Here is a 15,619-nt window from a genome sequence, read left to right on the forward strand (position 1 = left end):
AAGATGAAAATAATAATAATAATAATAAACTCCTTATAATTCTCTCTCTCTCTCTCTCTCTCTCTCTCTCTCTCTCTCTCTCTCTCTCTCTCTAAATGTGGAGGAGAAAGGGGGGAGTAATCATAAATTATAACTACTAATTCTTACTATTACTGCTCCTTAAATCTCTCTCTCTCTCTCTCTCTCTCTCTCTCTCTTAATAAATCTCTATAATTATTTAAAAAGAAATCTCACTCATTGGCCGCTGATCCTTCCTGATTCTCTCCCTGAAAGCTCTACCGACCAACGCCGCTGCTCCGCCTCGCTACTCTCCCTGAAATCTCTACCAACAAACGTCGCTGCTCCTCACTGTTTTCTCTCACTGAAATCTCTGCCGAATAGTTGAAGCGATTTTAAAGGCGACTGAACCTATAAAGCGTTTGGAGGAGGACGGGTAGAGAGGATATCAGTGGGGCAAAGAACTGTGAACTGAGCAGATCCGTGCAGGTCTGGGCACCTCTCCTCAGCCATCGTTCAAGGCTTAAGCAGATTTGTGTCTACGAAACCGAGAACGAGGTTCCAGTGGAAGAGAACTGAAGGGTGAGGGAGCAGATCTGAGCAGATCTGCGCAGATCCGAGCAGATCTGAGCAGATCTGAGCTATCTCATTCGGATCTGCTTGTGTATTCTCTGCTTGTGTATCAGCAGCTCAAAGGAACATAGAAAAGAAAATAAATCCCAACTTGATCCAGTGAAGGGGTTACTTAATACCCAGTTTCCCCTGTTTAAGGAACTGAATCAGCTGCCTGAGCATCCTATGAATGAACCATTCTCGGCTGAGCAGGATGTGGCTGAGGAGGGTCTCCCAAAGGTTCCTGCTGGAGATGAAGGGAGACGCTCTTATTCTTCCGTGGTGGGGAGAGCTCTGCCGGATGTGGATAGTTTGCCAGACCCCATTCATGCGGGCACTGATACAAAGATAATTGTTCCTCAAGATGCCTATGAGGAACGCCTCCAGGGCTTCCGATTTGCTTTGATTGGCAGAGCAAATTTCAAATTCATATCTATGGATGACATCCGCAAGGAGGCGAGAGAAACCTGGAACCTCAAAGGCGGTGTGAAGATGGCTCCGATGGGGAAGGGTTACATCCTCTTCAAATTTGAAAAGGAAGGTGACATGGCAGCACTGTGGCGAAGGAGTCTTACGAGAGTCGCTGGTCACGTTCTCCGTTTCCAGCGATGGAAGCCTGACTTTGATGTGCATGCGAAGAATATCAATACTAAGCTCGTATGGATCAGATTCCCCGATTTGCCTCTTGAATATTGGCATGAGAAGATTCTACTCACTATGGCTAAGGCTGCTGGGAGACCTGTTGCACTAGATAGATGTACTCGAGCGGCTTCCATGGGATCTTTTGCTCGGGTCCAAGTGGAGATCGAAATGGGAGCAAGCAGGCCTGAGGAGATTCAAGTGGAGAGACGACAACCAGGAACGGGGGAAATTTTCTGGTTCAAACAGATTATTTCCTATGAAGATGGCATGCTTAGGTGCGGGTATTGTAAGAGAATGGGTCATAATGTGCAATCTTGCCGCCATCGGAAAGCACCAAATAGAGAGGTGCAGCACCGTGAAGGACACATAGATGGTGAGACGTTTGGTGAAGAAGAAGGTGGAAGACAGGATGAAGGCCCTTGGCAGGGCGGCGACGCGGCGGAGATGGTGAGTAATGCTGAAAGATCCTCCGCTCAGCCAATGCACGGATCTCTTTCCTTCTCAAGAGCTGCTATTTTAAGACAGTCTACGCCTAATAGCATACATGGGAATCTTGAAATCATCCTTCCCTTGGAAGACAATTCTGAGAAGGAAGGGAATCTGCCAAGTGGCAATGGGATCATTCCAAATCAACTTTTTGAAGGAAGTTCTAAGGAGTACTTGGTGGAAGATAACAGCTCTGAGGCCAGCTCACCCAATGGGCAATGCAATCCTCCATCTAGCAAGGTAGACCAGCAACTTATTGACCGTCCTATGGTGGACAACCCATTGGGCGGAACTGAATATGGATCCGACCCAGCAGACTCTGCAAGCTCCTTGTCCGAACATGACTCTCATCCTTTCAGGGAAGAGAGAAACCAGAAAGGCGCTGAGATTGAAGCTCCTAACATAGGTAGGGCCCCTGTGCCTCGTACTCTCAGGCCTCGTAAGAACAGAGCAGTGAACATTGGCAGACGGGGAGGCTGCCGGAAGACTCACGCTGGCAGAGGAGGGCGCGATCATGAATGGGAGGGCCCTGAGCATGTTGTTTCAGACTTGTCTCCATCACATATTGTGGGAGGAAGGGTGATAGTCCAACACCAAGAAGTGACAGCAATTGACAGTTTTCTTCGAGATGTGGAAGATAACTCTAATAGACCTGCGCATGAAGGTGGAATGCTGGGGGAGACTTCAATGTCTGGTCATCTGGATGCCACAAATAAGTGATTTGATGAAGGTCCTTTTCTGGAATATTAGGGGCATCAAGAAGGCGGTCGGAAGACGGGCCTTGAGAGAGTTGATTATTCAGAAGGATCCAGACCTTCTGTGTATCGCAGAACCGATGATAGGTACCTGTGACTTTCCCAATTTGTTTTTTAATAAACTAGGCTTTTACGGTGATTTTATTCATAACAATAGGCTCAATAGAATTCCAAACCTTTGGATCCTGTGGAGAAGAAATTTGAAGGTCCCTGTTTCTGTTTCTGAGTCTGAACAGCATGTTACAATTGCTTTGGATTGGGGTATGAGCCATATCCAGATTTCCTTTGTTCATGGTAGCAGCTTTGGGGCGGGGCGAAGAGCTTTATGGATGGATTTGGTGGCTGATACTCCTCAAACTCCTACTCCTTGGACTGTTATTGGTGACTTTAATGCATGCCTTCAATCTCATGAGAAACGTGGCCCAGGAAATTTCAGTTTGGGGTCGGCAGCAGAATTTGGAGCCATGGTTGACGCATGTCTTCTATCTCAGGTGCCCTCGATGGGCAGGAAATTCACCTGGACAAACAATCGATGCCGAGGTAATGTCTGTGCTGTTTTGGATAGAGGTTTTTGTAACGAAGAATGGATATCCTTTTTTCAGGACTGTTCTCAACAGGTCCTTCCTCGGTTTGCCTCTGACCATTCCCCTCTGCTTGTGGTCTCAAGTAGCAGCCAGCGCCCTCCAAATTGCCCCTTTCGATTTAATAATTTTTGGACGGATCATGAGGACTTCGATAGGGTTGTAGCTGAATCCTGGGCGGAGTGGGTTCCAGGGTCACCTATTTTATCCCTAATGTCTAAACTCAAGCGGCTCAAAGGGGCGTTAAAAGGTTGGGCGAAACAGACCTTTCCCCATTTTGAAAGGGATCTCGACGAGGCAAAGAAAAATCTCAACCACGTGCAGGAGGAGATTGACAGTAATGGGTTGTCGGATCAACTATTCCGAATGGAGGCTGATGCTAAAACGGCTCTTCTCAAGGCGCAAGAGAACCATGAAAAGCTTTGGGCAGAAAAGGCGAGACTCAGGTGGTTGACTTATGGGGACAGAAATTCTAAGTTTTTCCATCTATCTGCTAAAATGCGAAGAAATAGAAATACTATCCGATCCCTCAAAAAACAGGATGGGTCAATTGTGGAAGGGCAAACTAATTTGGGTGAGTATATTGTGGAATTCTATGAGGGATTTCACAAAAATGCTCCAACAGTCGATCATCTTGATCTTTTGGACAGCATTCCGAGGGTTCTCCAACAAGTAGACATATTTCATCTAGACTCTCTTCCTGGTAATGCAGAGATCATGAAGGCGGTCTGGGAGCTTGATCCTGAAAGCTCGCCTGGCCCAGACGGCTTCTCTGGAAAATTTTTCAGGAAGTGTTGGAGCATTGTGGAAGGTGATGTTTGTAATGCGGTGAAAGCCTTCTTCAGAACTAGTCGTATGCCTAAAGGTGTTAACAATACTTTCCTAATTCTGATCCCTAAAGTGGACGGAGCTGAGACTCTGGACAAGTATCGACCATTGTGTATGAGCAATTTTTTCTGCAAAATAATTTCTAAGGTGTTGGCTATGCGCTTAGAGAGATTTCTCCCCAGGCTCATTTCGGAAGAACAGGGAGCTTTTCAAAAAGGGAAGCTGATCCATGACAACATTAGTGTGGCATCCGAGTTGGCGAACTTGATGTATTCTGCCACGAGAGGGGGTGGCCTTGGTCTAAAAATAGACATCAGAAAGGCATACGATACGATTTCTTGGTCTTTTCTCTTTAAGGTGATAGAAAAATTTGGATTCTCAGAAAATTGGATCACATGGCTGCATCAATTATTGGCTTCAACTAAGATTTCTGTTCTTGTCAATGGAGGCCCGCAGGGCTTCTTTGGCGTGGAGCGAGGATTGAGACAGGGAGACCCTATATCCCCCTTGCTTTTTATCATGGCGGAAGAGGTTCTCTCTCGAGGCCTGACGAGATTGACCCACCAAAAAGATATTATGCCCATTTGTGGCCCTAAAGGCGTTGTAACCCCTGGACACATCTTATTCGCCGATGATATCTTTATCTTCTCGAATGCTTCATCCAGGTATGTGGCTAACCTTAAAAATTTTCTTATGAAATATCAGGAGTTCTCTGGTCAACACATCAGCTTCGAGAAAAGCAAGCTCTTTCTAGGGAAAATTTCTCCAACTCGTAAGCAAGCCATCGCTGAGACTTTGGGCATCCCCATTTGCAGCTTTCCAACTCGATACCTTGGTGTTGAGATATTCAAGGGAAGAATCACAAAGGAGGCATTTCTGCCTGTGTTGGATAAAGTAAAGGGGCGCCTTGCTGGATGGAAAGGTAAACTTTTGTCGATGGCGGGCAGGGTGGAGTTGGTTAGATCAGTCATATCCGGTATTCCTAATCATAATTTTGGGATCTATTGGTGGCCCTCTGCTCTCCTTGTAACCATGGAAAGATGGATGAAGAACTTCATCTGGACAGGGGAAGTGGATACCTCAAAACCAATTACAGTGAAGTGGGAGTCTGTTTGCAAACCGAAGGAAGAAGGGGGTTTAGGTATCAGAAGACTCAGAGACACGAACATGGCAATGCTGTGTAAATTGGTATGGAGAATAAAGCATGAGAAATCTGCTGCCAATTCTTTTCTTAGAGCCAGATTTGTGAAAAAAGATGGGTCATTTAATAGAGGTTGTCGGCCGTCGTCTATTGCTCTGGGCATCAGAAAGGTGTGGAAGACTGTGGAGGCAAACGAACGTTGGATTATTGGGAGAGGCGATCTAGCAAATTTCTGGAAAGACAAATGGTGGGGCCCTAGGTCTATTCTTGAGGAGATTCAGACTCCTGACCTCCCTCCCCTCCCTTGCAATGCTAAGGTTTGTGATTTCATCAGGAATGGCGAATGGTCACTTCCAGAGGTCCGCTCTCACTCTCTCAGACAAATTTTCCTTGCAATTAAAGAGGTGAAGATTCCCAGTGCCCAAATTGAGGACTTATGTATATGGCAGCTATCTCCTCTTGGTTCTTTTACTACATCGTCAGCGTGGGAGGATATTAGAAGAGTTGCTCCGGCAGTGCATTGGAACTCTTTGGTTTGGCACAATAACCTCCCTCCAAGAATTGCTACTTTTGGATGGCGACTAGCTCATGAGAGACTCCCAACGGACGAGCTTATAAGGAAAAAAGGAATTTTCCTAGTCTCTCGATGTAGCCTCTGTGAGCAGTACGAAGAAAGTATGGAGCATATTTTCCTTCACTGTCCTTTCTCCAGAGATATTTGCGAGAAATTCACCTCTTGTTTCGCAATTCGATGGTCTGAACATGAGTCAATTGATAGCTTATTTCAGTGGTGGAAGAGGAAATCAAGATCGATCAATTTAAAAAACTCTTGGATGATAGGGTTTACCATCATTGCTTCTCAAATCTGGAGGGAAAGAAATATCAGACGGTATGAAGGAAAAAAGAGGAATGTGATCTACTCATTTCAATACATCTGCCAGGATCTTGCTCTATATGCAGGGACTTCTAAGGGTGAAGTGAAATCGATTGCTGATATTATGTGTTGCAGAAAACTAGGGCTGAAGATTGATAACCCAAAGATTGTGCCGCCGCTGGAAGTTCATTGGTGTAAGCCACCGGATCAGTGGATCAAAATTAATGTTGATGGCAGTTCATTGGGAAACCCGGGTCGCGCAGGAGCAGGGGGAATTGTTCGTGACAGTAATGGTCAGGTTTGTAAGGCTTTCAGTACTTTTTTGGGTGTTAAAAAAATATATGAAGCTGAATTTAGCTCTGTCATGGAAGCAATATTGGTTGCTATGAATATGAACGCAAGGGGCTTGTGGATCGAGTCTGACTCCGCAACTGTAGTGGCTGCAACTCAGAAGATGCATATCCCTTGGTTTGTTTTACAAAAATGGTGGTTTGCTCTCCCATTCCTTCAGTCCATTACATGGAAAATCACCCACTGCTTCCGTGAGGCGAACACTGTGGCAGATTTTTTGGCAAAGAAGGCAGCAAAATCGGGAGCCTCTGACTACTCCACCACTTTTCCCAGTCATGTATTAGATGATTTAGAAAATGATGCCTCGGGTAGGCATAGTTTTCGCTTCTGCTAGGCTCTTGCTTGTACACTCTGCTGATGGCTATGCCGAAGGTGGAGTTTGCAAGTGGCTGTAGTGGTTGCGAGCCTGCTTGATTTTCTTTCTTCTTTGGATGTATTTTTTCCTTTATTTCCTTCAATAAAATCATCCTTTAGCAAAAAAAAAAAGAAATCTCACTCATCCTCTAACCCCTCAAAATGGAAGATGAAAAAAATAATGTTAATAAACTCTCTATAATTCACTCTCTCTCTAAATGTGGAGGAGAAAGGGGGGAGTAATCATTAATTATAATAATTATTATTAAGTATTAAAAAGGATAAAAAAAAAAGGCACATAAAATTTTCCTTTCACATAAAATTCATAAGCCACAAATTAGTGCAATTGTTGACCAACTAAATTCTTTTATAAGCCTCAATATTATACAAAATGCTATCCAATAAAGTAAAGAATTCTAGAAAAGTTTGCATTAGGTCTGGTGAATTTTTTGCCATTTTTGCTCCTAGTGGACCCCCTCGGTAACACTGGATCATTAACTTGCTTCTCAACGCTATACCCTGAAATGGCATGCAAACACATTTAACAAAGTTCTAACAGTAGGAGTTTCACTATGATTCAGAATGCATTTCAAATACATATCCACAAGGTTCCAAATACTTGGGATAAACCATATTCTTAAAGATTGAAAGAAAGATGACATTGCAAAGTAGGAAACACTTCAGAATTCAAAATCTACAACACCGAACTACAAAAAGACCAAAAAGACTACAATACAATCTCTAGAATTCAATTTGGGTCAATTTTTAGTGTCATAACATCTTCTACAAAGAACAAAAAACACCAATTGTCCACTACTAAGGAACTACTATACAAAAACTGTAAGTTCTCATAATGCAATAATTGATGAAATCTGGATCTATTGAACAATCATGTGAACCACATTATGGATTCATTTGTACCATTCCAATTAATTAATGACAAGTTTATAGATCTAAAAAAAAAAAAAAAAGGGATTCACAATTAAGAACCATAACACCACATAAATAAACATATAATCAGGATGCCCAATGAACTCTGGTGTTTTCTTCATGGTTTTTTTTTTTTTTCCTTTTTCCCCAGTTCCATGTCAAAACATTTTATATTCAAAGTTTGATATACAGCAACCGAACCATCTTATGCAAAGCTGCAGTTGAAGACCAAAGGGGTGGTTATTATAAGTGAAAATCCTTAGCAGTATCAACATTTGATGCTCAATGTAGACCAAGATTCCATACCTCTAGTGGTTGATTTTGGTTGCAGGTTGTGCCCCTACTGATGGCAATACCGATGGTGGGGGTTTCAACTTTGCTTCGTCAATTTGAGTTTTTATTCAGCTGTATTTCTTTTCTCTTTTGTATCTTCGTATTCTCTTTTGTTCTCTTTTTTAACACAAAAAGAAAGCCGGAAACAACAAGATAAAAAGGAAATCAAAGGGAATTCATGCGAAGCATTGAATCAGTTTGGGATGATTCAAATTGGGTATTAAAGACAAGAGACGGAGGCTACAACTATTGGAAATAGGAATTTTTGAGATTCTAGGTGAAAAAGAGTGTTAAATGACTCAAGGTAGTGGACTTACACAGGTCTGAATCTGGAAATGCTAATAGCTTAAAAAATTCAACTCTTTTAGGTTGGATCTTTGGGTGAGTTTGACTTCAACTCTTTAAGGTTGAAGGCTCAGCTCATTTAGGCTAATTGAAAGCCCAATCTCTTCAATTATGGGAGAAATTCAACTTGGTTTCATGAGAGAACTCTTTAAGGTTCACAAGAAGCTTAGAGTAACTTTAAAATTTTTTTTTTTTATTTAATTGTGTCTCTGCAACTCAAAATTTATCCAATTTATATACTACAACATTTAACTTAGGAAACTACAACCATATTTTAGACTTCCAAGTTGTGACATGGACCAATAAAAAAATACATCTAAAAATAAAACTTAATAGAAAATCTAGATATAGAAAATATAGTTGAGGTCTTTCATTTGTTGAAGTCTCTCATGCCTTAATGCAAGCTTCAAGGTTGAATTTTGATATATGTAAGATTTTTTCACTTTTCAAGTCTAGTTCTAATGCGAAAGCTGAGCTCACAAGTAGAGGAGTCAAAGGAATTGTAGTGAAAATCCACTGAGGTTATGAAGAGTTCAAACCCCATAAAGTTCCTACGGTATCTTAATCGTCTTTTTTTTTTTCCTAAAGGATGATTTTATTGAAGGAAATAAAGGAAAAAATACATCCAAAGAAGAAAGAAATTCAAGCAGGCTCGCAACCACTACAGCCATTTGCAAACTCCACCTTCGGCATAGCCATCAGCAGAGTGTACAAGCAAGAGCCTAGCAGAAGCGAAAACTATGCCTACCCGAGGCATCATTTTCTAAATCATCTAATACATGACTGGGAAAAGTGGTGGAGTAGTCAGAGGCTCCCGATTTTGCTGCCTTCTTTGCCAAAAAATCTGCCACAGTGTTCGCCTCACGGAAGCAGTGGGTGATTTTCCATGTAATGGACTGAAGGAATGGGAGAGCAAACCGCCATTTTTGTAAAACAAACCAAGGGATATGCATCTTCTGAGTTGCAGCCACTACAGCTGCGGAGTCAGACTCGATCCACAAGCCCCTTGCGTTCATATTCATAGCAACCAATATTGCTTCCATGACAGCGCTAAATTCAGCTTCATATATTTTTTTAACACCCCAAAAAGTACTGAAAGCCTTACAAACCTGACCATTACTGTCACGAACAATTCCCCCTGCTCCTGCGCGACCCGGGTTTCCCAATGAACTGCCATCAACATTAATTTTGATCCACTGATCCGGTGGCTTACACCAATGAACTTCCAGCGGCGGCACAATCTTTGGGTTATCAATCTTCAGCCCCAGTTTTCTGCAACACAAAATATCAGCAATCGATTTCACTTCACCCTTAGAAGTCCCTGCATATAGAGCAAGATCCTGGCAGATGTATTGAAATGAGTAGATCCCATTCCTCTTTTTTCCTTCATACCGTCTGATATTTCTTTCCCTCCAGATTTGAGAAGCAATGATGGTAAACCCTATCATCCAAGAGTTTTTAAATTGATCCATCTTGATTTCCTATTCCACCACTGAAATAAGCTATCAATTGACTCATGTTCAGACCATCGAATTGCGAAACAAGAGGTGAACTTCTCCCAAATATCTCTGGAGAAAGGACAGTGAAGGAAAATATGCTCCATACTTTCTTCGTACTGCTCACAGAGGCAACATCGAGAGACTAGGAAAATTCCTTTTTTTCTTATAAGCTCGTCCGTTGGGAGTCTCTCATGAGCTAGTCGCCATCCAAAAGTAGCAATTCTTGGAGGGAGGTTATTGTGCCAAACCAAAGAGTTCCAATGCACTGCCGGAGCAACTCTTCTAATATCCTCCCACGCTGACGATGTAGTAAAAGAACCAAGAGGAGATAGCTGCCATATACATAAGTCCTCAAATTGGGCACTGGGAATCTTCACCTCTTTAATTGCAAGGAAAATTTGTCTGAGAGAGTGAGAGCAGACCTCTGGAAGTGACCATTCTCCATTCCTGATGAAATCACAAACCTTAGCTTTGCAAGGGAGGGGAGGGAGGTCAGAAGTCTGAATCTCCTCAAGAATAGACCTAGGGCCCCACCATTTGTCTTTCCAGAAATTTGCTAGATCGCCTCTCCCAATAATCCAACGTTCGTTTGCCTCCACAGTCTTCCACACCTTTCTGATGCCCAGAGCAATAGACGACGGCCGAAAACCTCTATTAAATGACCCATCTTTTTTCACAAATCTGGCTCTAAGAAAGGAATTGGCAGCAGATTTCTCATGCTTTATTCTCCATACCAATTTACATAGCATTGCCATGTTCGTGTCTCTGAGTCTTCTGATACCTAAACCCCCTTCTTCCTTCGGTTTGCAAACAGACTCCCACTTCACTGTAATTGGTTTTGAGGTATCCACTTCCCCTGCCCAGATGAAGTTCTTCATCCATCTTTCCATGGTTACAAGGAGAGCAGAGGGCCACCAATAGATCGCAAAATTATGATTGGGAATACCGGATATGACTGATCTAACCAACTCCACCCTGCCCGCCATCGACAAAAGTTTACCTTTCCATCCAGCAAGGCGCCCCTTTACTTTATCCAACACAGGCAGCAATGCCTCCTTTGTGATTCTTCCCTTGAATATCTCAACACCAAGGTATCGAGTTGGAAAGCTGCAAATGGGGATGCCCAAAGTCTCAGCGATGGCTTGCTTACGAGTTGGAGAAATTTTCCCTAGGAAGAGCTTGCTTTTCTCGAAGCTGATGTGTTGACCAGAGAACTCCTGATATTTCATAAGAAAATTTTTAAGGTTAGCCACATACCTGGATGAAGCATTCGAGAAGATAAAGATATCATCGGCGAATAAGATGTGCCCAGGGGTTACAACGCCTTTAGGGCCACAAATGGGCATAATATCTTTTTGGTGGGTCAATCTCGTCAGGCCTCGAGAGAGAACCTCTTCCGCCATGATAAAAAGCAAGGGGGATATAGGGTCTCCCTGTCTCAATCCTCGCTCCACGCCAAAGAAGCCCTGCGGGCCTCCATTGATAAGAACAGAAATCTTAGTTGAAGCCAATAATTGATGCAGCCTGTGATCCAATTTTCTGAGAATCCAAATTTTTCCATCACCTTAAAGAGGAAAGACCAAGAAATCGTATCGTATGCCTTTCTGATGTCTATTTTTAGACCAAGGCCACCCCCTCTCGTGGCAGAATACATCAAGTTCGCCAACTCGGATGCCACACTAATGTTGTCATGGATCAGCTTCCCTTTTTGAAAAGCTCCCTGTTCTTCCGAAATGAGCCTGGGGAGAAATCTCTCTAAGCGCATAGCCAACACCTTAGAAATTATTTTGCAGAAAAAATTGCTCATACACAATGGTCGATACTTGTCCAGAGTCTCAGCTCCGTCCACTTGAGGGATCAGAATTAGGAAAGTATTGTTAACACCTTTAGGCATACGACTAGTCCTGAAGAAGGCTTTCACCGCATTACAAACATCACCTTCCACAATGCTCCAACACTTCCTGAAAAATTTTCCAGAGAAGCCGTCTGGGCCAGGCGAGCTTTCAGGATCAAGCGCCCAGACCGCCTTCATGATCTCTGCATTACCAGGAAGAGAGTCTAGATGAAATATGTCTACTTGTTGGAGAACCCTCGGAATGCTGTCCAAAAGATCAAGATGATCGACTGTTGGAGCATTTTTGTGAAATCCCTCATAGAATTCCACAATATACTCACCCAAATTAGTTTGCCCTTCCACAATTGACCCATCCTGTTTTTTGAGGGATCGGATAGTATTTCTATTTCTTCGCATTTTAGCAGATAGATGGAAAAACTTAGAATTTCTGTCCCCATAAGTCAACCACCTGAGTCTCGCCTTTTCTGCCCAAAGCTTTTCATGGTTCTCTTGCGCCTTGAGAAGAGCCGTTTTAGCATCAGCCTCCATTCGGAACAGTTGATCCGACAACCCATTACTGTCAATCTCCTCCTGCACGTGGTTGAGATTTTTCTTTGCCTCGTCGAGATCCCTTTCAAAATGGGGAAAGGTCTGTTTCGCCCAACCTTTTAATGCCCCTTTGAGCCGCTTGAGTTTAGACATTAGGGATAAAATAGGTGACCCTGGAGCCCACTCCGCCCAGGATTCAGCTACAACCCTATCGAAGTCCTCATGATCCGTCCAAAAATTATTAAATCGAAAGGGGCAATTTGGAGGGCGCTGGCTGCTACTTGAGACCACAAGCAGAGGGGAATGGTCAGAGGCAAACCGAGGAAGGACCTGTTGAGAACAGTCCTGAAAAAAGGATATCCATTCTTCGTTACAAAAAACTCTATCCAGAACAGCACAGACATTACCTCGGCATCGATTGTTTGTCCAGGTGAATTTCCTGCCCATCGAGGGCACCTGAGATAGAAGACATGCGTCAACCATGGCTCCAAATTCTGCTGCCGACCCCAAACTGAAATTTCCTGGGCCACGTTTCTCATGAGATTGAAAGCATGCATTAAAGTCACCAATAACAGTCCAAGGAGTAGGAGTTTGAGGAGTATCAGCCACCAAATCCATCCATAAAGCTCTTCGCCCCGCCCTAAAGCTGCTAGCATGAACAAAGGAAATCTGGATATGGCTCATACCCCAATCCAAAGCAATTGTAACATGCTGTTCAGACTCAGAAACAGAAACAGGGACCTTCAAATTTCTTCTCCACAGGATCCAAAGATTTGGAATTCTATTGAGCCTATTGTTATGAATAAAATCACCGTAAAAGCCTAGTTTATTAAAAAACAAATTGGGAAAGTCACAGGTACCTATCATCGGTTCTGCGATACACAGAAGGTCTGGATCCTTCTAAATAATCAACTCTCTCAAGGCCCGTCTTCCGACCGCCTTCTTGATGCCCCTAATATTCCAGAAAAGGACCTTCATCAAATCACTTATTTGTGGCATCCAGATGACCAGACATTGAAGTCTGCCCCAGCATTCCACCTTCATGCGCAGGTCTATTAGAGTTATCTTCCACATCTCGAAGAAAACTGTCAATTGCTGTCACTTCTTGGTGTTGGACTATCACCCTTCCTCCCACAATATGTGATGGAGACAAGTCTGAAACAACATGCTCAGGGCCCTCCCATTCATGATCACGCCCTCCTCTGCCAGCGTGAGTCTTCCGGTAGCCTCCCCGTCTGCCAATGTTCACTGCTCTGTTCTTACGAGGCCTGAGAGTACGAGGCACAGGGGCCCTACCTGTGTTAGGAGCTTCAATCTCAGCGCCTTTCTGGTTGCTCTCTTCCCTGAAAGGATGAGAGTCATGTTCGGACAAGGAGCTTGCAGAGTCTGCTGGGTCGGATCCATATTCAGTTCCGCCCAATGGGTTGTCCACCATAGGACGGTCAACAAGTTGCTGGTCAACCTTGCTAGATGGAGGATTGCACTGCCCATGGGGTGAGCTGGCCTCAGAGCTGTTATCTTCCACCAAGTACTCCTTAGAGCTTCCTTCAAAAAGTTGATTTGGAATGATCCCATTGCCACTTGGCAGATTCCCTTCCTTCTCAGAATTGTCTTCCAAGGGAAGGATGATTTCAAGATTCCCATATATGCTATTAGGCGTAGACTGTCTTAAAATAGCAGCTCTTGAGAAGGGAAGAGATCCGTGCATTGGCTGAGCGGAGGATCTTCCAGCATTACTCACCATCTCCGCCGCGTCGCCGCCCTGCCTGGGGCCTTCATCCTGTCTTCCACCTTCTTCTTCACCAAACGTCTCACCATCTATGTGTCCTTCACGGTGCTGCACCTCTCTATTTGGTGCTTTCCGATGGCGGCAAGATTGCACATTATGACCCATTCTCTTACAATACCCGCACCTAAGCATGCCATCTTCATAGGAAATAATCTGTTTGAACCAGAAAATTTCCCCCGTTCCTGGTTGTCGTCTCTCCACTTGAATCTCCTCAGGCCTGCTTGCTCCCATTTCGATCTCCACTTGGACCCGAGCAAAAGATCCCATGGAAGCCGCTCGAGTACATCTATCTAGTGCAACAGGTCTCCCAGCAGCCTTAGCCATAGTGAGTAGAATCTTCTCATGCCAATATTCAAGAGGCAAGTCGGGGAATCTGATCCATACGAGCTTAGTATTATTCTTCGCATGCACATCAAAGTCAGGCTTCCATCGCTGGAAACGGAGAACGTGACCAGCGACTCTCGTAAGACTCCTTCGCCACAGTGCTGCCATGTCACCTTCCTTTTCAAATTTGAAGAGGATGTAACCCTTCCCCATCGGAGCCATCTTCACACCGCCTTTGAGGTTCCAGGTTTCTCTCGCCTCCTTGCGGATGTCATCCATAGATATGAATTTGAAATTTGCTCTGCCAATCAAAGCAAATCGGAAGCCCTGGAGGCGTTCCTCATAGGCATCTTGAGGAACAATTATCTTTGTATCAGTGCCCGCATGAATGGGGTCTGGCAAACTATCCACATCCGGCAGAGCTCTCCCCACCACGGAAGAATAAGAGCGTCTCCCTTCATCTCCAGCAGGAACCTTTGGGAGACCCTCCTCAGCCACATCCTGCTCAGCCGAGAATGGTTCATTCATAGGATGCTCAGGCAGCTGAATCAGTTCCTTAAACAGGGGATACTGGGTATTAAGTAACCCCTTCACTGGATCAAGTTGGGATTAATTTTCTTTTCTATGATCCTTTGAGCTGCTGATACACAAGCAGATCCGATTGAGATAGCTCGGATCTGCTCGGATCTGCTCGGATCTGCGCAGATCTGCTCAGATCTGCTCCTTCACCCTTCAGATCTCTTCCACTGGAACCTCGTTCTCGGTTTCGTAGACACAAGCTCACTGAACCACGGTATGGTTTCCACGGTTGTTCGAAAATCTGCTTAAGCCTTGAACGATGGCTGAGGAGAGATGCCCAGACCTGCACGGATCTGCTCAGATCACAGTTCTTTCAATTCTTGTGTCAACCCCTTCTGTTGTTGCTACAAAATCAATTAGCCGCATACGCATTCGGTATCTTAATCGTCGAATCCAATTGAATATGTGGTTTGGTCTATCAATATCTCTGAACTTTCTTGATCTCTTTTTGCTAATACCCGCCTTGAATTTCTATTTCTAGTTCGCATTGTATGTAAAATACTCCTAATCATCGAAAGAACTACCAGTATTGATGCAGCACAATCACCCTTAAACAATGTAGACTGAGAGTGAATTCAATAACTTTAAATGTTATTCCTTTGTGCATGTTCCATTGTTGGGACCTTATTTGAAATGTTAAGTGGGGTTGATGGATGAATATATCTAGTGTTGTTTACCTTCACGTTGAATATCCTAGTAGTCATTAGATTTTAGGTTTCTTACATTAATATAATGACTCAATATAAACTTTAAATTGACGTCTCTAAAGTCTTTCTGGAATTGATATGGGCCACCCCACCAGTAAAATTGATATTA

General features: G+C 43.7%; 2 protein-coding genes across 2 annotated transcripts; one reads left to right on the plus strand and one right to left on the minus strand.

Moving 5' to 3' along the window:
* Positions 1–2,821: 2,821 nt before the first annotated feature.
* Positions 2,822–6,601, plus strand: LOC122067857. Its single transcript, XM_042631701.1, has 2 exons — positions 2,822–6,110; positions 6,264–6,601. Exons 1-2 carry the CDS (start codon positions 2,822–2,824, stop codon positions 6,599–6,601), a joined length of 3,627 nt encoding a protein of 1,208 aa, XP_042487635.1.
* Positions 6,602–8,951: 2,350 nt separating this feature from the next.
* On the minus strand, positions 8,952–12,978 carry LOC122067858. Its single transcript, XM_042631702.1, has 4 exons — positions 11,381–12,978; positions 9,835–11,267; positions 9,443–9,550; positions 8,952–9,289 (listed from the first exon to the last, which is right to left on the minus strand). Exons 1-4 carry the CDS (start codon positions 12,976–12,978, stop codon positions 8,952–8,954), a joined length of 3,477 nt encoding a protein of 1,158 aa, XP_042487636.1.
* Between the last annotated feature and the right edge of the window lie 2,641 nt (positions 12,979–15,619).

Source organism: Macadamia integrifolia, unplaced genomic scaffold (assembly GCF_013358625.1).
Source record: "Macadamia integrifolia cultivar HAES 741 unplaced genomic scaffold, SCU_Mint_v3 scaffold3172, whole genome shotgun sequence".
NCBI lineage: Eukaryota > Viridiplantae > Streptophyta > Magnoliopsida > Proteales > Proteaceae > Macadamia > Macadamia integrifolia.